The sequence below is a fragment of the Ochotona princeps genome, chromosome 19 (assembly GCF_030435755.1).
Source record: "Ochotona princeps isolate mOchPri1 chromosome 19, mOchPri1.hap1, whole genome shotgun sequence".
NCBI classification, from domain to species: Eukaryota; Metazoa; Chordata; class Mammalia; order Lagomorpha; family Ochotonidae; genus Ochotona; species Ochotona princeps.
The window spans coordinates 8,945,059-8,967,955 of record NC_080850.1 but is presented as its reverse complement, the minus strand read 5'-3'; the positions used below and the strand labels follow the sequence as shown (position 1 = coordinate 8,967,955).

Genomic DNA, 22,897 nt, shown 5'->3' with positions numbered 1-22,897 from the left:
TTTAAATTAAAGAGATGCTGACCATTCATTGTTTATCTGTACTGATGGCTAAACCAGAAACTTCTACATCAAATCAAGGAACTTTTGCTTGAAATATCCAATCACTGGAATGGAGCAATTATAAAAAGAAACATAAAAACCTGAAAGGTTCTTAACTGATTACTGATTGGTATGAACTCAAAGTTCAAAACACTAAGTGCTACACATGCATTCTGTCACTCATGTTTATGCCTTCGGGTGAAGAAGACTAGATTTTCAATACTTGAAAAGATATATTCTGAAAACTATATGAAGAAATGTTTTAATCAAGCACCTTCATTAGTCTACTGAAAACTCTCCATTCAGCAATACTGTGTTCCATAAAAGCACACAGAAATACTTCCCTTTATAATGCAAACATCTTTCAGTCTCTTCAAGGTACTCTAGATCATCTAGTCATTTCAAGATGTGGAGGTTTTTCTCATTTTGTCCTACACCATAAGCAAGTTAACACAGCTACTGGATCACCAAATGTCACTGTCGGTGTAAAAATCTGCAAAAATTTACAATACTGTTAAGAAAAATTCCAAAACACAGAATAATTCTCAAGGCAAGAGGATTTACAAGGTAGAGAATTGTAATGCTTTTCTTAAATCGCCAGAATGTATGAAACACTGATTGTTTAATAATTCTGCAATACTGACTTAGACTCTCCATAAGTTTCATATCGCTCAGGCTTCAGATTTATATAATATCCATCTAGAATGTGATTCTGTTAACTGCTGTTAACAGAATAAAGTATTTAGCTCTGAGGGTTCAGACAAAATGGAAAAAGCATAACTCAAGTACAGGCCATGATGTGGTGGGAAAGGGCCACAAACCCAACAATTCACACACCACAATCTTAAGACTTCTTGAGACAAGATCCCAAAGAAATCAGCCTCCCAACAACGAAAACACAAAACATTGTAACGTGTGTTGATTAACTCAAACTACAGAAAGTGCAATGATACCAAATAGAGAATTTTTCAGAATTCATTTTAAAACTTGGGCTACAAATTAAATAGTATCTCATTTAAATTATGGTTATCTGAGAAAATTATACCTCTCAGGAAAGATCACTGGAACATGCTTTTATGTGGGTAAAATATGTCAGAAAAACAATAATATTGCCTAAACATTTCTAAATCACACAAAAATGATCATCTTTGATTGCCATTTCAGTATTTTTTGATACAGGTTATGTTATGTTACTGTCCACTCTATAGTAACCCATAACACACATACAACCAACTCAAGACAAATATTCAGAATCATTTTCGTAGGTTTAACATTTCTGAGACTTAAAGATTTGTTTTCAGCATACAGTACTACAACGCTATGTAAAACAAATAGAAAAATCTTTAGAGAAAAAGCTCCATCCACAGAGGCTGTATTGCATTTAAGGATCTAACACTGGCTATCTACAGGAGGAAGAGCATTTCCACAAGAAATACTTCACATATCACAGAAGTCTCTTTTAATACGCAACATTCAGTACCCTTCTGACAGTGGGAATCAACAGGAAATAGTGGTATTCTTTATCCTTTGGTTCTCAGGGACAAACATTGTGGTACCAATGCCTCTGGTTCAGTTCCTCTCAGATGACACTTACTAGCAGGCACAGACTTGATGCTTTAGCTGAAATTTGGCAGCCCAAGAAGTGCACCAACAGCTCCAAAGTACCCCTGAATAATTTTTAAGCAAACGTTAATGCAGTGTAGCTTTTAAATTAAAAAAAAAAATCCCAAAACAAAAAACTCAAATGCAAGCAGATGGCAAAACTGTAGTGAAACGATTAAGCAGAATTTTCAGTGCTATATTATACTACTTTTTTGTTTGTTCAAATTTAACATTTTTAGGCTCAGCATACAGCGGAAAAAATGCAAATACCCATAAACACACAAGCAGCGCCAACGATCTGAAACAGGTGTCTTTCAGAAGAGCTGTTAAGTTCTAATCTCAGTTGGGCAGTTAGCAGGCTACAGTAGTAACTCCATTATTCCCAAGTGAAATCAAAATAAGTAATCAATATTTCCCAAAGTAAATCACAATTTCATGTTGTAAATACAAGAAAACATATATGTATATACATATACAATCTGCACAGAAAAGCACACTACTAAAATTTACCAGGCACTCCTTTCCTCTCATACCTCATGTTCTAGGAACAGCGCTTTCAGCTGCCCTTTGGACCAATAATCCAGTGCATACGCCAACAGTTTCATTGCGAGAGTATTGACACGTAAGAAGTTCCCAACAAAGACAACTCTGTTTATTTTCTGAAAGAGAACAAGGAGAGTGACTTCTGAAAAGAATCCTTACACAGATGTTAAAATACAGAGTTTACAAGAACTTCATCTCAAAATGATCTTTCGCTAGTGCCTACATTTCCGGCACAGAGCTCTAAGTTCCAGATGTTACGCACTCAATAAAACCCGCAAGTGCACGACACCAGAAGGAAGCCCAATGTAAGCCAAAGACTTTTGGCAATAATGATGCGTCAGGGCAGATTCATGGATCCCAACAGTGTGACTTTGCTGGGGATCTGACAGGGAAGGGGCAGTCCATGAGAGGGAAGTGCATGGCAACTCTGTACCTGACCCTCAGTTTTACTGGGAACCGAAAACTGTTCTAACAAAGTCAAAACAGTTTGTTTTGGATAGTTCTTATCAAGTGCTTACAGGTGATACTAGCTTTTTTTGTTTGTTTTTTTGCTTTTTTTCTTTTAAGCAGCCATTGAATAATTTACTTAACCAAGTATTTGAGACATGTTACTGACAGGATCAAATGAATCTAAGTATTCTGAAACATGTTTAGTATAAAATAAATGACTACATGTCACTGTGGACCCAACATACAGAGCTGAACTGCAGACCCAGCCTTTGGTGCTGGCATGTGGATTCCCAGCCTCATCCATCAAACTATTCTCTCTGAAGATTCCACACTTTTCTATCTCACTCTGCCTTTTGAGCAAAATAAAAATAAGCATTAAAAAGGAAAAAAAAGGATAGACACTGACATTGTGATACAGTGCATTGAGCAGCTGCCTGCAGAGCCAGTGTGTATTTGAGTTGTGGCTGTTCCACGTTTAACCCAGCTCTCTGCTAATATGCTGGGAAAGCAGCAAAGAATGGCTCAAGTCCTGGGTCCTGTGACAACAGGAGATGCACAGAAAAAGCTCCTGCATTCAGCCTGGCCCTTGGCCTGGCTATTGTAACCATCTAGGGTGTTAACCAGCAGATGGAAGCTCTCTTTCTCTCATCTGTGGCTATGCCTTTCAAATACATAAAAACATATATAATATATAAAACATATATACACATACACACACAACCACATATTAAATATGTATGTGTGTGCATATATATTTTAAAGGAGGGTCAAAGACTGAAAGAAGACAGACCCATGGCTAAGGAATCTGCTGGGTCTCGGTTTGGACACTGCCTGTAAGAGAAAAGCATCTAAAAAATAAAATAAAATAAAATAAAAAGTAATTTTAAACCAATAACCTAAACCTAACCTAAGGAACTATAGGACTTGAGCCACCCTCTGTTGCTTTCCCAGGTCACAAAGAAGTGGATGAGTGAAATGGATGAGAAGTGAGCAACTGGGAATACAACTAGATCCCACATGGGCTGCAGGGGCTGCAGGTGGAGGATCGGCCCGGGCCACCACAACCCCAGTTTTACTTTATACATCACTAGAGTAAACGTAAGCTCCACAAAGAGATCTTTGTTTTCTTCTCCAGTGTCAAATTCTAAATGCCCTGAACAATGCCCTGGAACACAGTATTCTATTTATTTAATGAATACATGAATAAATGAAGGGTTCCTTCAAAAAGCAATGTCTCAAGCCATTTAAAGCATCTGATATTTACAGAAATTTAATGGGAAACATCAGCTTACAAAGGTAGCATTACACACATATATATTTATATTCTTTAAAAACTTCTTATGTGGTCAATCTAGTTGTAGATGTGTTTTACAACTTTCTTAGCGCAAGCACCACATGAAGAGCAAGTCTCAATGCCTTCATAGCCCTGTACAATGCTGCTTGATCCATATGCAACAAGGCAGCACTGTAAAGAAGCCGAGGGCACTAAGAAAGCTGCCAGGGATTTTGAATTCATCAGCAACATGAACAAAAAAAAAACCAGCACACAAAATGTCAATAGTATCTATGTCTTCTTTCAATGTGAGAAGTCTGAAAGGGGGACTAGTGATTGGAAATGTAACACGTATGACTGTGTTCACAGTGTGTTGGGATCAAATGGCACACCTGTCAATCCTAAATTCTTAAGGAACACAAAAACACCCCTAACAAATGTATATAAAATTTCAGTTCATCTTTATCATGTAATTAATTTTTCTTACCTCATTCACAGCACACAGTCGTGCCACAGAACCAATGTTATTGGTGATGGTAACTAAGGTAGCTCTGGCCAGGTCTTCTTTACTGACAGATTCTCGCTTCTCCTTATAAATCATATTCCCAAAACTACAGAAAAATGAAAACAGAGAAAGGTCAAATCTGCTGATAACAACTATCATTTCTGTATTAGCAGGTATATCTATAAGCTGGATTTTATTTTAAACAAAGACCCAAAGAGAAAACCAAAGCAGTTTAAGATCAAAACAAATAAAAATGTGTAAGTATAAAAGCAGTTTCTTGCAAAGAACTAAGGTTAAAATCTGTTCCAAAAAAGTACAATTTGGTTTTGTAAAACACGTTTTATTTAAAAGTAGCTTTGGTTTAAAATCTGATTTAAAGGATTTTAAAGGAAATCAATAAAAGTCAATAAAAAAAAACAGGGAAGTACATTTTGACTTGCCTGAAGAAAGAAAGCACAGTAGCAATAAGGACTAAGTGTAACAGGAAACAAGCACACCAACTAAACTAAACCTACATACTATCCTAGGAACACAAACAGCAAAGACTTCGTTACTGTGCTAAAAATGGGAAAGCTCAGAAGACACAAGGGGGAGCTTTTCAGAGAGGCAGGACTAGAAGTTCACAAAAAAGGAAAGGAGAATCTCAGGCAAGACAAAACAAGGCAAGGTTAAAGGAATACAGAAATAAACGGAAAACATCTATGATGTCACAAGCAGTCCAAGCAGCCAGGTTGAAGGAATCCTGTGAGGGAGAGACAAGAGATCCTGCTGAGGAATTGGGCAAATCCATTACCAAAAAGTACTAAAGGCCTCAGGAACTTGGGATGCAAAACAACAGTCAGTGAGAAAGACTGATAGGATTCTTAAAGATAAATTTAAACACAGTTTGCAGCATAAATGAGGACTTAACAATGTATGAAAGCAACACAAGTAATATGAAACAAATCATTCTTTGACAGTAAGATTTAACATCATAGATATGTCAAGTCTAAAAGAATTAGTGCCTTCTGGAAAAAAAATTGAATCAGCATTTGTATGTCGTTAACACAAAACCCTAAGATTAACTGTAAGTAAATGAAAGGTTGAAACATAAAAATACCATTACAATATAACAAGACAGTAAGGGTTTATTTCTTTACATACTTGGAAGGCAGAAGACTTGCTTACAATGAATCAGTATCCAAAGCCATAAAAGAGAAGATTGATAAATGCAACTGCATAATAATCCACCAGAAAAGCAGAACATGAACAACTGCTCACAGAAAATAAGGTTCTTAACTGTTGGTATGAGAAGTGCAAAATAAAACTTCTCTGTTGATCTTGCAAAAACTCACAAAAACTGCAGGTACAACAGCCTTTGTATCTACTCCTGGTGAGGGAGCACACAGTACCACTCCTTTAGCAGGCATGCCATTAAACAAACATACCTGCAACCCTACTTTTGAGTAAGACTGCAATAAGATCCTACAAATAAACCTGCACAGGCTTAAAGAAGAACACAACGATAACATGCAAATATTTCTAGATAGTATGCTATGTAATGGCACAAGGTACACAGCCCTTCCATATCAGCAGATATTAAGGATATATATTCATACCAGCATGGAGTGTGGGTGGACAACATCTGGCCTGTAGGCCATGTAAGATGCTTGAAATTACTCGATCTGATTAAGCCAAGCCTAAGGCAGGTGGAGCTTGAAATTTAAATCTATATCAAGTTAACTTCGTGGACAATTCTGCATGTCCTGTAAATGATTTTATCAATATCTGAATGGTCTCCACCCTGGCAGAGAAATACTCAAAAGGTACTAAAGTACGAATAAAAGTAATTTTATAATGTCTATTTAAAAAGTGGCTTTGTAATGTCTGCTTAATTTTTACACCTGGGTGTCTCTCCCTCCTCTTTTGAGAGGCACCCCACCTCCCGCCTTCCTCTTGGGAGGTGCTTCCCCTGTTCCTTTCCTGCTTAAAAATTTTTTTTTCTTTTTTTTTGCACTGTGACCAGAGTTTTCAATTTTGCACTTAAAATCCAAAATGGGTAAAAAGAAAATAACCTTAGAACGTATTGATAAACCGCTTTCTAAAAATGAAGTAATTTGAAGAATCAAGCATAAACATCAAGCTTACCTTGATGCTACAGCCCAACCTGGCAGTGCAAACCTTTCATAATCTCCTCCATAAATATCACGGACCAGCTTGTCAGCTTGGGTGCTGTCACCTTTGGATGCCATTTCAAGAGCCTCTTCAAAACTTTCGCAGCCAGTCAGTAAGCTGCACAGACCCAGAAAGGTACCGCCTCCAAGGCTAAAGAAAACAAGGAAACTTGCTAAGAACGTACATATTCACCGTAGTCCTTCTCTGAAGTAAAAGGCGGATCATTCACTACTCAATGAACACATAGAAAAACCCGTAATGCTGAGTGCTGAAACAACACCATAAAGAAGGCAAGAAAAATTACTTGGTAAAACCACATTTGTCAGATCTTCCCTAATCTTTTCCTTTCTTTTTTAACAGGAGCCCACATTGCTTCTTAAAAGTGTATACATAAGGGAAACCCTGAAATACCATTTACATTCATTTCATGCATTACAAACTTTTGAGCTACTTGGAAACATTAATGTGGTCTCATAAGGAGCTCACACTGAATTCACCCCAAGAATACTGCAATAATAATAATAATAATAATAATAATAATAATATAGTCTAAATGTAAAATCTAACCCACATTTGACAAGCTTTAGCATAAATGCACCCAATAGCTTAAAATGGAGAAGGAATTGCAACAATGTTGGAAAATGGAAGTTTTGAAGTCAACTGACCAGTGACCAATTATATCTAATCAGCAATCTCAGTATGAGTCTTCACATATTCACATTATAATAAGATAGTATTTGCTACATTTTAACTTACATTTTTTCTGCTGTTGCACAAATTCAAGTTATTCTTTTCGAGAAACCAGCACCAAAAAATTCATTTCACAAATGTACATGAAACAATGCAAATACTGCACTAGGAACAAAAAGGCTCCTACCTTGTCCCAGTCACTCGTCTGTAGCTGTCTTTGGAATGGACTGCTAAAACACTGACTCCAGAGCCAATGTTCACCACTAGCAGTGGATAGGTATCATCTAGGTTACAAGGCATCTTCTGGCATCGCTCAGGTTCCGAGGCATTAGCAAAATAATAGCACTCTGCTTGTCCATTGAAGCTAACAGAATCTATATACAGCAAGCCCTTTACAAGGCAGTCAAGTTCATCCAGTTTGTGCAGATGGAGGTTTCCAATCTAGAAAAAATACAATTTAAAAACAGAGAAAAAACAGTGTACTAAACTGGCTTCAAACTTACGTTCAACTAAAATCAAATATAAATTAGAATCACCCAAGCAAAAAGCTAAATAAAAATTTAGTTTGAAATTATTATTGTCTTTAAAAGATTTATTTTACTGGAAAGACAGAAGTGAGAGAGACAGAGATTGAGATCTTCCACCTGCAGGTTCACTCCCCAAAGGGTTACAAGGCCAGGACTAGGCCAGTTTGAAGTTGGAAACCAGGAGCTTCTTCTGGGTCTCCCATGGGAGTGCAGTGGCCCAAGCACTTGGGCAACTCTCTGCTGCTTTCCCAGGCCACAAGCAGGCAGCCAGATGGGAAGTGGAGCAATGAGACTGTAAGTGGTGTTCACATGGGATGCTGGTGCCAAAGGTGGAAGATCAGCCTGATCTACCACTGTGTTAGTTCAAAATTTAGAGTTTTAAATTACCCCAACTTTGTAAGGGCTCCTTTATGTACGTAGTTGATTACTTGTGTTGTACTGACTGAATTTCCTTTCATGATTCATATTTACACTGCAAGGAAAAGAAGTTTCAGTAGCTCCACTACTTGAGTACATAACTCAAATACTCAACATCCCCGCAAAACAGGTTCATTGTAGGGCTGTGGTATAAAACCAAAAGAGTAACAAGATTTTTCATTTGGGTCCTTTGACTTTGAGGCTTAGAGAGACACAAGTGTGTGACTGCTCAGATCAGACACGGTATGGGTGTTTGGTCTGGCAGTCAAGATGCCAGTTAGCACACCCGTGTCCCATGGCAACGTGCCTGGGTTCAATGCTGAGCTACAACTCCCCATTGCAGCTTCCTACCAAGAGGGACCTAAGAGACAGTGGTGATGATTCAAGTAGCTAGGTTCATGCCATTCAAGAAAGGATTTGGACCTAGTTTCTGGCTCTTGGCTTCAGTCTCCCAAGCATTATAGACATCTGAGGAATAAACATGCTGATAGGAGAGCACAGTGCCTTTCATATAAATGAAAACAGCAGCAATGAAACCCAAGTATACAAACACAGGGCAGTAACAACAGAAACAATTTAAATCCAGTTTATGTCTGTACTTTGAAAGTCCACTGAAAGTCCTCCTGCCCATTTTACTGTAGCTTTGTAGTACCGCAAACCTCAAGAGACATTACACATAATAACAAGTCCAAGTCTACGCAATTCTTTGTCATTCTCTAAAAGCATTTAAGATGCCCCCAATAAAAGGCTAGTCATGATCACTAATTTCCCTTGCATCCCCAGCAGGAACTTATTTAAAGGACATGGTAGATGGGATCCTATCTTCATATTTAAACTGAACAGAATTAGCACCAGTTGTGAGTTAACAGTAACAGATACTTACTGTGCGAAAATCTTTTTCAAACTTGTAAGCACCACCTCCTGTAGCACATAGCACCGTTTGTAATGTTGAGAAGTTTTTATCTCTTCCCATTTGGATAAAAGTAGGCAGGTCATGGGTTGGAAATCTGATAAAGTGCAAGTTCCCTCTTCGGCCAAAGAGTGTTAAATCTTTCAGTTCAAGATGTACATCCCGAATACCAGTGGATCCATATGCTACATTAGATGTCAAATATTTCCGAATACTTTTTAAGCTCTCAACTTCTTCTTGTTCTTCTTCTGCTGTGATATCAATAGGTTCAAAATACGAGAGCTTTACTAGAGTCCCTCCGATGTCCATGCCAAACCATGGGAAAGCTGTGAATTCAAAACATGGCATTTATTTATTTTTCTTAAATGGCATTTATTTTAGAAACACAAACTACACACTGGTTAAGTAACCACAAACTTCATTTATACTAAAGCATTAGTTGTAGTCAACTAATGGTGGCCACTGTGGCATAGCTAGTTAAGCACTGCTTGGGACGCCCATCCACTCTGCTTCTAATCCAGTTTCCTACTTCCTTTTACCGGGAAGCTGGAACACAAAGGCCAAAGTACTTGACTGACAGCCACATGGGATACCTGCAGGGTTCTAGACTCTTGGCTTCAGCCTGGCCCGGCCCCATCTGTGGCAGGCACTTGCGGAGTGAATCAGTTGATGGAAGATCTGTCACTTTGCCTTTCAAATAAATTAACTTAGTACTGACCGGGAAAGATACATCATTTACAAGTAGCTCTCGTTTTTCACTCCAAACGTTTATCTGCATATATTTCAGTAGCCAGTAACATATGATGTAATGACCTTACCCATTCCTAGTTCTCTTTCATTTATTAAAAACATGATTTAACATAATAGGTTATCACCAAGAACATGAAAATATTTGTAACTATAAACATTTTAATATAATAAACCTGCGCTATAATCACCTCAAGCAGCCTCCCAGAAAAGTGTCTCCCTTCAGAGACAGGCACTGCGGCATGACAGTTCAAGCCTCAGCCGCTCCACTTCCAATCTTGCTTCCTGCTAATGGTCCCAAGTGTTTGGGCCCCTGCACACACATGGGAGGCCTTGACCAAACTCCTGGCTCCTGCCTTTGGCCTTGCCCAGCCCCAGCTACTGCCAGCCATTTGAGTGAAGCAGTGGATGGAAGATCTCTTTGACCCTCCTCCTCTTTCAAATAAATGAATAAAACTTCTTTCCTCGCTAAGCATATTAGACTTCTTTGGTACTTCTGTCAATAAAGCTGCAGGTTAAGTCTCCTCGGGAAGCAGCACACTCAAGCAGGCACTATTCAGGTTGGGACTTAGCATCCTCACTACTGTCCCATGAGACTCTGAAGAGCCACCAACCTCTCTGGATCTCAACTCTCCTCAGTCACGTTCAATAAATAACAAGTATCCTCTCCACACCAGGGAATGGGAATGTAACATGAACAAGATAAAAACCCTGCCCTCCAGGAGAGGAATATAAATACACACACAAGAATGGGGTAGGCCCAAGAAAATGATACAGAGAGTACAGACCAAGAGAAGCAATGCTCAACTCCCTGTGTCTGAGTTTGAACAAAGGGACGCAAGAAAACAAAGACAGCCTTAGCAAAGGCAAAGAGGCCTCAGGCAACAGAGCCTGGGAACCAGGGAAAAGGCCCAGGCAAGGCCACTCTGCTCCACTTGAGCCATAGCAGAGCAGCTAGGACTTGAATTAACACTGATAGGGTTTACTGGCAGTATCAACAACCTTTTAAGAGTGAGATCTGAGACCTTAAATTTTTTTTTCAAACGATTAATTTAAAAAATTAATTTATTTTGAAAGTCAGAGTTACACACAGAGAAAAAACTGTCCTTAAGTAGGTTTACTACTCAGATGGCCACAACAGCCAGCAGGTTCCTCTGGGTCTCCCGTATAGGAACAGGGGGCCCAAACACTTGGGTAACCTTCCCATTGCTTTTCCCAGGCCATCAGCAGAGAGCTAGACTGGAAGCAGAGCAGCCAGTAATTAAGCTAAAGCTCATATTGTGTTCTGGTGCCCCAGACAGCAGCTTAACCTCTGTACCACAATGCTGTCCCTAATCTGAAACTCCTATTTCTTTACAAAACACAGGTAATAGTTTATCACTGCTCCAAGAGTGGATTAAATCAGTGTCCTATTACAAAGTACAAACTTCTTAGAAGCAGTTTTCCATCAAACTCCAGGTAACGCTGGCCGAGTATTATCTGTCATACATATATACTGATCACATATGCTGGCCCTTCCAATCCTCCATGCCTCCAGTGCCACTTCACAGACAAGGAAAGGAGACAGACTATAAACGGATCAAGTCAAATCATTAATAGCTGGCAAATAAAACATTCCATTCTAGACAGTTTATTTCTATCCTTTGGGATCTCAGTCATAACAAAGGCTCAAAAGTAACTCAATGTTTAAGCTACAAGGATGATAAAACACCAGGCCACAAAACACATTTAACAGTTCTTACATAAAAGCACACGTAAGGGCCCGGTGCAGTAGCCTAGTGGCTAAAGTCTTCACCTTGCATGCACAGAGATTCCATATGGGTGCTAGTTCGTATGAAGGCAGCCTCACTTTCCATCTAGTCCCCTGCTTGTGGCCTGGGAAAGCAGTCGGAGATGACCCAGAGCCTTGGGACCCTGCACCTGCGTGGGAGACCCAGAGGGAGCTCCTGGTTTCGGATTAACACAGGCTGTTGCTGCTACTTGTGGGGTGAACCACTGGGTGAAAGACCTTTTCTACCTCTCCCCTCTGTAACTTGGCCTCTCAATTAAAAAGAAATAGCTTTAAAAAAGGACTAAAACAAAAACAAAAAAATCCAGCAGGTCTATTGATTTGTAAGCCAAAGAGATTCCTACAGAATTGTCCCCATCTGATGAAAAGACATTAACTAGGGCTGTTTTCAGTGGGGGTTTCAAAACAAAGCGATTCCTGATATTAGATAGGAAAATGAAATTTCCTATTAGATACCTGATATTAGACTTTGTGGAGAGGTGTGACAAATCATTGCTGTCACATAAAATACCTTTTATAACACAAATATTACTACAAAATGACATTTATTGAACTAAAAACCCTTACTTCTTAAAATCCAAACTATACCAACACCAGTCTCTTAAAAGTATCTGCAGTTTTCTTTATACTTCCTGTTGGAACCTATGTACAACATGTTACTCAAGGAGCAAATTACAAAGCTAAAGCATTATATCAGGTTCAAAGTTCAAGCTATTTTTATTTCCAGTCTCAGTTCCAAAGTTTATACACAATATTCTCATTTTCTTTAAGATCTATTTTTTATTTTCATTACAAAGTCAGATATACAGAGAGGAGGAGAGAGAGAGAGGAAGATCCTCCATCCATATATTCGCTCCCCAAGTGAGGGCAATGGCCGGTGCTGCCCCAATCCGAAGCCAGGAGCCAGGAACTTCTTCCGGGTCTCCCACACAGAGGCAGGATCCCAAGGCCTTCGGCCATGCTCGACTGCTTTCCCAGGCCACAGGCAGGGAGCTGGATGGGAAGCGGGGCTGCCAGGATCAGAACCGGCGCCCATACGGGATCGTGGCGTGTTGAAGGCGAGGACTTTAGCCGCTAGGCCACGCCGCCAGGCCACGCCGCCAGGCCCAATACTCTCATTCTTAAAAGCAAAACCTCCAATTCATTCTGACATGAAGAACTTTTAAAACTCTCACATGAAATCACTAAGCAACCCTTAAAGGAAACCCACCTGCTAGAAAAATATACCCAGTTTACACATAGTGGGGAATAAATACCTCCTTTTCTAATTCCAAAGGTTTATCAACAGCCAATTCCAGTACATATAGTCTGATCACTTTACAATGTAGGCAATTAAGTGTTAAAGACACATGTTTAAGCTGTGATAAAATGTACAGTATGTACAGTCACACATACACACCTCCCTTCCTGTTGAACCTGGAATATAAAAGCTATCACTAGAAGGACACTTAAGTTTACAGGACACAGAAATAAAAGATTAGCCTGATGCCCAAAAAACCCTCAAAATCTGTCGTTTCTACCATAATATACATTGATTTTCCATGCACTTTCGGAAGAACACTCACATGCTGTGCTTTACTATCCCATGTCTCCCCTTCCTCCTTATATATCTCTTTTTTAAAGTTTGAGGTAGTAATGTTTACGGAGGAAGAAAAACACTGTTTAGATGGTGATTATCATTAAAGTAACACCACCCCTCAAAACTCTTCAAACATACTAACTGTAAGCAAAGCTATATAATAACAGCATAATAAATTCACTTAGGCTTTTTCTTCTTTTTTTTCCATCCTTTTAAAAAATTTTTATTTTACTCATATAGATTTCTATAATCTTACTTAGTTGATTAGGGTACAAAGGTTGAAAGGCTACAGGAAAGTGGGTAAGACTATTGTTTCTACACTAACACCATCATTTTTCCCCCTGTATCTGGGCAGAAACAAAGGGAGAAGCCCTACCCAGCTTCCCACCCTTTTCATTTCCCTCATGCTAGAAGGTCCTGCTCAAGCAGTTTTGGTAGGTCAACAGGTCTGAATTGCTGACAATCTCGCCGTTCCAATCGCGATGAATCTATTCAGAATCCACTGACTGACATAGTCTCTTCATGGTTGGGGTTCTGAGATCAGCACTTCAGTTAGAGGGATCTCCAAAGAAACTTCAACTGATCTCAGACCCGATTCTTGTGTGTGCTTGCCAGTACAGGGTCCAGCACAGACCGTCACCCCAATCAGCTTAGGCATATGCTGGTGGTTGCATTACTGGGTCAGTTCAGTTACCAGTCCTGTCTTCTACGTGAACCGATGGGTGTTGCAGTCCAGCCTGATCCTGCCCACTTCTTACTTGGCCCTCATGCAAACCAGTGGGAGCTGAAGCCACCAGGCCAGCGTCCTACCCTGGTTGTCATGCATGCCAGTGTGTACCTCAGACTTGTTCAGTCTGTCCCACATCCCATTCAGCTCTCAAACATGTCAATGGACATTGAAGCCTAGTTCAACCCAATGAGCCCGACTATCCAGCCCACACACATACTGGCGGGTGTCTTTCTGTCTAGCCACCCCTGGTTTTTGTGCTCTCCAGTGGGAGTGGTAACCCAAGAGGGAGGTGCCCACTATTTCCCTTCTAGGCCACTCCCACTCCCGGATTATGCACTCTCCAGGTGGTTCTGCAGTTTAACTTGACAGATTTAGTCCCCAGTGCCAGCTTCTGCCAGCTGATGCTGAGGCAAAGCCCAACCAACCCTCACCCACTCTAAGTTTTGCTTGTACCAGTCGGAACAGTCAGCCCAGCCTGGCTTTTCCCTGATCTAGCTCACATGAGGCACACACGTGTTGTAGCCCTGCCTGGTCTGGTCTGGTCTGCCCCCATCCCAGCTCATGCTCTCCAGTGGGAGTGATTGTCCAGCAGGGGAGCCCACACTCCCCCTGCTGGCTTTGCCCCCTCCCTCCCAGGTTCTCATGTGTGCTGGTTGGGCGCTGAGGCCACATCTGGTACTGGTCACCTCATGTTGGCATTTCGTAATGTGCACTGGTTTGTGATGTGAGCAAACCCGGCCTGACACACACTGTGTTCCAGTGCTCGGATTCGCCAGCAGGTGATATAAACTGGTTCAGCCTGATCTGCCACTATGCCAAATGTATGCCAGTGGGTATCTTACTCGGGCCTGGTCTGGGTTGCTCCCTATCTCGGTTCTTGCGCTCACCTGCAGGGACTGTGTCCCGACAGAGGAGTTTCCCAAGCTCCTCCAGTAGAACCTCTCCCTACGCCAGATCTTGTGCATACTGGTGGGTCCATGGGCCAGCCCATTTTACCGGCCTTCAATCCATTCTGGTTCTTACTGTTGGATGTTTCAGCCTAGTCAAGGCCTGTCCATACCCAGACACTGCTCACACATGGTTTAGCAGGGTCAGAGACCTAACCTAGTTCATCCTACATCTACCCAGTTTCTCCAGAGCACCAGATGGTACTGGCGTCTAGCCTGGTGAGGTGTGCCCAGCCCCATTCCACACTTGTGCCAAGGGAGATTGCAGCCATATCCAGACCAGAACGCAGTCCCCACTCTAGCCCCCGCACTCTCCCATGGGATTCCCAACCCAGCAAGGGTGTACTGACAGCTCCCCAACCGAGCCTATTCTCAGCCCTAGAGTACACGCGTGCTAGTGGTCGCTCTGAGTCAATTGACTAGCCCCTCACCTGTGTCAGCCTTTGCCTTCGATGCTGTGGCCTAGTATCTCTGGCTCATGCATACCAGTCGGTGTAAGAGCCTAGGTTGGTATGACCTGAGTTCCATCCTGATTTCTGTGTTTCCTTGTGAGCTGAGGTTTGCCTGGCCCTGCCCGGTCAGCCCCCTTCCACTTGCAGCTCAGCACACCCCACATCCTATTTTAGGATGCACATTCGGGTGCTGCTGCCTTGACCTGCCTAGACTGTTGTTGGTTCCTTTACCCGTAAGTGATGGCAGATTCCACGGTCACATCTAGCTCAGCCCATCGCCACCCCATCTCACGAGCTAACCTGCGGGACTTGTATTTCCACAAGGTTGGGCCCACACTTCCCCCACAGAATCTACCCCCGGACCTGGTTCTCTCGCATGCTGGTTAGTTAGTGTGATCCGCCCACTGTCCTACCACCCAGTTACTGGCAACTAGCCCTGCCAGACAGGCCCCCATCCATAGCTTTTGTGTGGACTGGTGTGTGGCAGTCAATGATGCTCTATGCTAACAGCCCATCTCAGGATACCCATTTGGGTTGGTGAATCAGTCTGATCCAAATCTTATGGACTCTCCCCTCCAAACTACCAGGTCTCAGTCCTCACACTTACCAGAAAGTTCCGGGACCACCGTTGCTGGGAATCAACCAGAATTCATCCCTCACCTACATTCACACTGGCCTTATTCATATGTGTCCCTAGGCAGCAATTACATACCCTAAAAACCTCAGAGTTTGCTGCCTGGTGGCCAGCAGGCAGAGACACGCACCAAGTAGTGAGCTGGCCGCCCAAAGCCTAGGGCTCAGTCACTACCTTTCAGCAGTGGCTTTGGCCTGAATCCCCAGCCTTGGGTCTGGCCTGGCTGGGGCACTCCCCACAGCTGCCACACTGCAGGGAGCTGCTTTTGCCCCAAGCCCACGGCCCAAACCCACTTAGGCTTTTAACAAGATTCAATTTTATTGAAAGGAGATATAGAGGGGAGGAGAGAAAGAGAGGACAATGATTTTATGTCCAATGATTCACTCCCCAAGGTGGCCACAATGGCCAGAGCTGAGTCAATCCAAAGCCAGGAGTCCGGGGCCTCTTCCGGGTCTCCCACATAAGTGCAGGGTCCCAAGGTTTTGGGCTGTCCTTGACTGCTATCCAGGCCACAAGCAGGGAGCTCAATGGAAAGTGGAGCAGTGGGGATTAGAACAGGCATCCAAGACTTGGCACAGTGGCCTAAAGGCTAAAGTGCTCTCCTTGAACACGCCAGGATCCCATATGGGTGCCAGTTCTAACCCCGGCAGCTATTCCACATATCCAAACCCATTTACTGAGGCCAGCGTTGTAGCATGGCAGGCCAAGCTGCAGCTTGGAACAGCTTGCCCACTCAAGCCACTGCTGCTCCACTTCTAATGCAGCTGTTTCTCTGCCTGAGAAATCAGAGCACTATCATGGCAGTGCTGGGACTGTCACCTCTGCTCCAGCCTTCACTGTCATGTATACTGCTGGAGCTCCTCTCTGTTCTTAGTTTAAAAAAAAAACAAAACTTGTTGCTTACTAGCACCTGTTAATCCAGTTACACAACATAATGACAAGCAAAACATATGCTTAAAAACTGTAAGAAGCTATGTTAGCGGCTGTCACTGCAGCTTAGTGGGTCAAGCGGCAGCCACGACGGGCATATGGGCTCCAGTTCCTGTCCTGTTACTCCACTTCAGATCCAGCCCTGTTAGACGGATCAGGTGTTTGGGGCTTTGCAACCCACATCGAGGCCCAAATGAAGCTCCTGCTTTGGCCTGGCCCAGTGCTGTGACCGTGTGGGGAGTGAACCAGTGGATGGTGTATGTCTCTATCCCCAACCATCTCTGACTTTCAAATAAACACATAAATCTAAACAAAGAAAAGAAAATGTCAGACAATGCACAGAGAAACACATAGTTTTATTTTATTTTCTCCTTTCCCTGGGCTTAATTTGGCAAGTAACTTCAAAATCAAATCCTCAGGTTATACAATCTAAAAGATGAAGCCAATGTCTTTCTAAATTTTCTGGTTAATATATGTATTTCATTTAAGACTAGCAACACACTGGTGATATATAAAAGCAACATTTTTCTAACAGTAACAAGAATAATGTAAGAAAAATGAATAAACCCAAAGTCACTTGCCTAACCAGTATGACAGTTTTTCAAGCGCTGCTATGGATTTCATGATGTAATGCATATGACACTGCGCCTTACACATACTAACTGGCCAACACACTTTATAATTACTTTTTAAAACACTACATAACTACCAAAAACTAAACCAATCTCTAGGTAATCTGAGCGTTTCAGAGAATCAATACTTAACAGATACCAATATTGGCAGCATAGTTCATGGTTGAAATATTCCTCACACACACAAAAAGACTCTCCTTATTTCGGCTAAATAATTCAGCAGGCAGTAAAGTCATCTTTCACATAAGAATCAAAACTGGAAATGTTGTTTTAGACTTCGACATCATACTAACCAGGTTTTCAGCATGACTAAGATTAATGGTCTCACAATGTACCACAACAGGGTAATCATCAACATACTTTTCAAGGTATTCCTTTACTTCTCAAGTTCAAGTGTATTTAAACTTTTGGAGCATCTGAGGAGGTGGAACTGACATCTGATTATAAGTGATTAGGTCTTGATCAGGAGGAAAAAGAAGTCAAAGGTTATCAATTCATAAAACCCTTCACTGAACGTAAATTCCATGACAAGCAAAGAAAAACACGCCTTGAGGAAAGAAATTTAAGTGTTCTACACTAAAGTATCCAATCGCTATGTCTGTATTTCATGTAGTACAGGTAAACCAGGGGGGTTTCCTCTACTAACTTTGAAATCGAACCTCGCACAGTTCTGTGAAGTCTTTCAAGAGCTATCCCAAGAAACCAGCATTTTTAAAAAGTCTGAATTAGCAGATGAAACTATCCGATAAACCAGGTGTATTTTTGGTTTAGGTAGAAGTCAATGCCCTGTGGCAGGAGAAGCAAGCTCGGACTTTGAGCCCGACACCAAGCTCCCAGCCTCACTTGCTCACACTCGCCAGCCTTGGACAAGTCACTCAGGGGGCTCATGCTTCAAGACCAACCCACCTCACAGCCAAGGAACCATCAGGCTGCTTCTCCCGGGAAGGGACAAGAACCCTAATGGCCAGGCAGGAAAGCTAAGCCACCCGTGTCAGTGTTGGAGATGTCTGTCCTAAGTTGGATCACAGCAGACACTGTAAAAGCTGCAGGCCGTCAACACAACTTGTAAACACAGGCATCTCCACATTCCTACTGGTCTGGAAGACTATGTTAAAAAGTATGACAATCACAATGGCTAAGTGTTCAAACAAGCAGTCTGCAGGAATAAAAGGTTTTAAGAAATTATCTACTTTCTTAAGAATATTCATAGAGTCCAAGAAAAAAAATCTCTATGGCTGTTAAGTGGTAATAGGCATGTGGGCCCCGGGGGGGGGGGGGGTTGGGGAGGGACGGAGTGTTCTTTTCATCTGTGATTTCTAAAACAAACGTGAAGTACTGGACATGCTACACCTAAACCAGGCGAGGCAAGTACCCTGGCAGCCTATGTACGCGTGCATTTAAAAACTGCAATTGTTAAGAGTTGTAACAATCCCATCGGGACTTCAAGGACAAGAGCAGAGCAGCCCAGAAAGACGCTACCGCCTGCCCCGACCACATCTTTTCAACCTCTCAGTGGGAGAGAGGACGCGCGCCGGCAACTCTAGTCTATTCAAACACAACCGGAATGAAAAAAAAAATTCTCTTTTGCGCCTCCCAGATCTCGGGGAGGAAGTGGGAGGAAAGGGGGCGGCGGCGGCAGGCGCTCGCCAGGCGTGCCTGGGGGGGATGGGGAGGACGCGAGCCTAGAACCCGTGGCTGAGAGACGTTTCCCTCCCCTCCGCCCCCTCTTTCTCTCTCTCGAGAACCAGGCCGATCAGCCAAGAGCCTTCCGGACGCAACCCGAGGGGTGCCCTCCCACACCCCCAGCCCCCATCTTACAGGGCTTCTTGGCATCCTTGATCTTCATGGCGTCAGCCGCACGCACGGGAGGCAGCCTTGGGTCCGAGGCACCGAGCGCAGCGCCTGTGACTGACTCCGAGGCTGGCTGGGCCTCGCGGCGAGGCCCGGCCGGTTCCTCCCCTCGGGCCGGGCGGGGCGGGCCGAGGGCGGGGCGGCGGTGCCTGAGGCGACGCCCGGCCCAGGGGACGGGCCCTCACCCCAGCGAGGGGCGGCCGGGACCCAGCGAGCTGGGGAAGGCCGCCGGTCTTCCCGCTCCGGGTCCCCCCCTCAGCCGCTCCAGACAAAAGGCCCCGGTCCCCTGAGCCGCCGCCACCGCCGCCACCGCCGCCGCCGCACTGAGAAATAGCCCGCCCAGGCCGCACGCCCACGTGACGCTAGCCCCCCACTCGCTCGGCTCTCCGCTTGCCTGCTTGGGGATTGTAGTTCTCTGGGTCGTGAGGTGCCGCTTTCTGGCCTCCGCGGTGCAGATGGACTACAAAGCCCAGGATGCACCGCGGCCCCACCTGCCGGGCCCCGCCGCTCCCGGAGATCGCCTCAGAATGGCCCCAGGGAAGGGCGGGCGGGGCCTTAGTCACGCCAGCGAGGAGGCCGCCAATGGCGGCTGAGGTGGGCGGGCTGGGGAAGCCCGGGGCTCAGGGCCCGCCTCGCCTTGCAGCCGACAGAGAAGGAGGGTGTTCAGTCTTTGCTGGGACTGTCATGGGTGTTTTGCTACTGGCAGGCCTCCCGTTGAGGCAGAGAAGCCGGTCGTCGTGGCTTGGCGAGCTCTAAGTTGCGGCCTGCAGACCTGCTCCCGATAGGCCCTTGAGTCCGTCCGTGGAGAGAGGCCCTTGGCAAAAGAATCCCCGTACTTCATAGGGTGGCCTTGGCGTGAGGGTGGTGGAGACAACAATGCCAGCGTTTAGTGTTCAATCTTCACCATGTCTGAGGCGCTGTGCCGCACACGCTTTCAGAAATGCTTGTTTCAGTTCAGCAGCCTTATGAACCACGTGGTTATGTGCCTTATGATAGGTCATTTTGAAGATGGAGCTACATGTAAGAAGGGAGATTTCCCCAGTGGAGAGAGCGTAGCTTTTCGGCCACTTCTCAGGGACTCTTGGGGCTAGCTGCCGTGTTCCAAAGGAGAAACTGAGGCCAGAGCAGAAAATGAGGTTTCTTTCTTCCTCACCTCAGAGCCAGGCCACTCCTTGCTCTTTCTGCATTGTAGAGTGTGAGTTCTCCAGCTAGACTGGGAATTTGGGACCCTGCCTGCCTCTAAGTCTGCTAGTCACACTGCCAGGAGTTTGGCAACGGGGGAACTAAGTGTCCTGGTGAAGAAGTCCTTTGCCAAAGAGCTTTCTGGGTCCGTTACAGATTGCTTTTTTTTTTCTTTTTAAGATTTATTTTATTTTATTCTTGCAAAGGCAGATCTGACAGAGGCGAGACAGAGCTTCCATTCTCTGGTTCCTTCCCCAGGTAGCCACAAAGGGCAGAGTTGAGCTGATCGGGAGTCAGGAGCCAGTAGCTTCTGGGTTCACTCCCCAAGTGGCCGCAATGGCTGGAGCTGCGCCAATCCAAAGCCAAGAGCCTGTTCTGGGTCTCCCAGGCAGGTGCAGGATCCCAAGGCTTTGGGCCATCCTTTAATGCTTTCCACAGCCACAGGCAGGGAGTTGGAAGGGAAGTGGAGCAGCCAGGATACAGATCCGGGGTGCATATGGAATCCCTGGGTCCCACGTGCAAGGTGGGGAGTTAGCCATTAGGCTGTCGTGCTGACCCAACAGACCGATAGATTGCTGTCTTTAACTTGGGGTTCCTTCCCCCTCTCATATTGACACTTAGCTTTTCTTTTTTTTTTTTTTTAGTTGAAGAATTTTTTCTTTTTTTTTTTCCATCTTTTTTTTTAATTATTTATTATTTAACTTCAGTAATTACATTGTATTATGTGACACAGTTACATAGATACTTGGGTTCTCCCCACCCCTCCCCAAACCCTCCCACCATGGTGGATTCCTCCACCTTGTTGCATAACCACAGCTCAAGTTCAGTTGAGATTTCCCCATTGCAAGCGTATACCAAACATAGAGTCCAGTATCTTATTGTCCCGTCAAGTTCAACGGCTTCTTAGGTATACCCTCTCTGGTCTGAAGACAGAGCCAGCAGAGTATCATCCCAGTCAATTGAAAGCTCCAACATACCATCAGCAAAAATTTACATCATTATGGAATTAATTGACATAGTAATGAGTAACCGAGATGTTAAAAGTAAATGCGAGTTCCCAGCCACCTTCTGTGACCACCTCACCTATACTTCAATTTTAGTTTATACACAACATATAACATTCAAAACATAACATGTTATACATAACATCATATCATCTTAAATTAAGGCAAACATGTGGTATTTAACCTTTTGGGATTGGCTCATTTCCCTTAGCATTATGGTTTCCAGTTTGGCCCATTTGGCCACAAAGAACTGCATTTTGTTCTTTTTAATAGCTGAGTAGTATTCCATGGAGTAGATGAACCATAGCTTTTTTATCCAATCCTCTGTTGATGGGCATTTTGGTTGTTTCCATGTTTTTGCAATTACTGATTGTGCTGCTATGAACATAGGAGTGCATGTTGGTTTCTCATAGAACAAGTGTTCTGGATATATTCCTAGGAGTGCTATTGCTGGATCATACAGTATGTTGAATTTGAGTTGTTTGAATATTCTCCATACTGATTTCCATAGAGGCTGTACCAGCCTGCAGCCCCACCAGCAGTGGAGTAGGGTTCCCTTCCCCCCCCCCCCCCCCCCGCAACCTCGCCAACAAGTGTTGTTGGTGCTTTTATTCATGTGGGCCAATCTTACTGGCGTTAGGTGGTACCTCATTGATGTTTTAATTTGGATTTCCCTTATTGCCAGGGAACTTGAGCATTTTTTCATATGCTTATTTGCCATTTGGGTTTGTTCCTTTGTGAAGTGTTTGCCCATTTCCCATGCCCATTTCTTGAGTGGCTTGTTTGTTTTGACATTTTGGTTGTTTTGTAGCTCTTTGTATATTCTGGAGATCAGCCCTCTATCACCTATGTCGTGTGGGAAGATCTTCTCCCATTCTGTGGGTTGCCTTTTTACTTTGTTGATTGTTTCTCTAGCTGTACAGAAGCTTCTTAGTTTGATGAGGTCCCAATTGTTTATTTTGGTCTTGATTTCTACTGCATCTGGAGTCTTTTTTAGGAAGTGAGGGCCTACCCCTAAGTGTTCCAGTGTGTTTCCAACATTTTCTTCCAAAAGTTTGAAGGTTTCTGGATGTAGGTTTAGATCTGTTATCCATTTAGATCTGATCTTAGTGTATCAGGAGGTGGGGCCTTTGGGTTGTTTAGATCTTGGGGCACTCCCTTTGTTAATGCAGTACTGTCTTTTCCTGAAGCTGCCTGAGGTCTTGTGGGAGGGAGCTGGGTCTCTAAGAACTGAATTAGTTACTTCAAGGCAAGGTCATCCCCTGGTGTTTTGATCTCTTGCATGCTGGCCCACTCAGCAGTTTTTCAAG

General features: G+C 43.5%; 2 protein-coding genes across 2 annotated transcripts in view; one reads left to right on the top strand and one right to left on the bottom strand.

Moving 5' to 3' along the window:
- RARS1 (arginyl-tRNA synthetase 1) overlaps positions 1 to 22,897 on the top strand; it is a 198,451-nt gene that overhangs the window by 84,767 nt on the left and 90,787 nt on the right. The window lies entirely within an intron of this gene.
- Positions 193 to 19,835, bottom strand: PANK3 (pantothenate kinase 3). Its single transcript, XM_004587447.4, has 7 exons — positions 19,369 to 19,835; positions 9,084 to 9,436; positions 7,444 to 7,697; positions 6,540 to 6,716; positions 4,395 to 4,518; positions 2,175 to 2,300; positions 193 to 1,706 (listed from the first exon to the last, which is right to left on the bottom strand). Exons 1-7 carry the CDS (start codon positions 19,394 to 19,396, stop codon positions 1,656 to 1,658), a joined length of 1,113 nt encoding a protein of 370 aa, XP_004587504.1. The 5' UTR covers positions 19,397 to 19,835; the 3' UTR covers positions 193 to 1,655.

Coding starts and splice junctions, on each gene's coding strand:
- PANK3 (XM_004587447.4), bottom strand. CDS start 19,396: ATGAAGATCAAGGATGCCAAGAAGCCCT. Junction 6,717..7,443: donor AGACGAGTGACTGGGACAAG/GTAGGAGCCTTT, acceptor TGTTTTCTTTAG/CCTTGGAGGCGGTACCTTTC. Junction 1,707..2,174: donor CGCTGTTCCTAGAACATGAG/GTATGAGAGGAA, acceptor AAAATTATTCAG/GGGTACTTTGGAGCTGTTGG.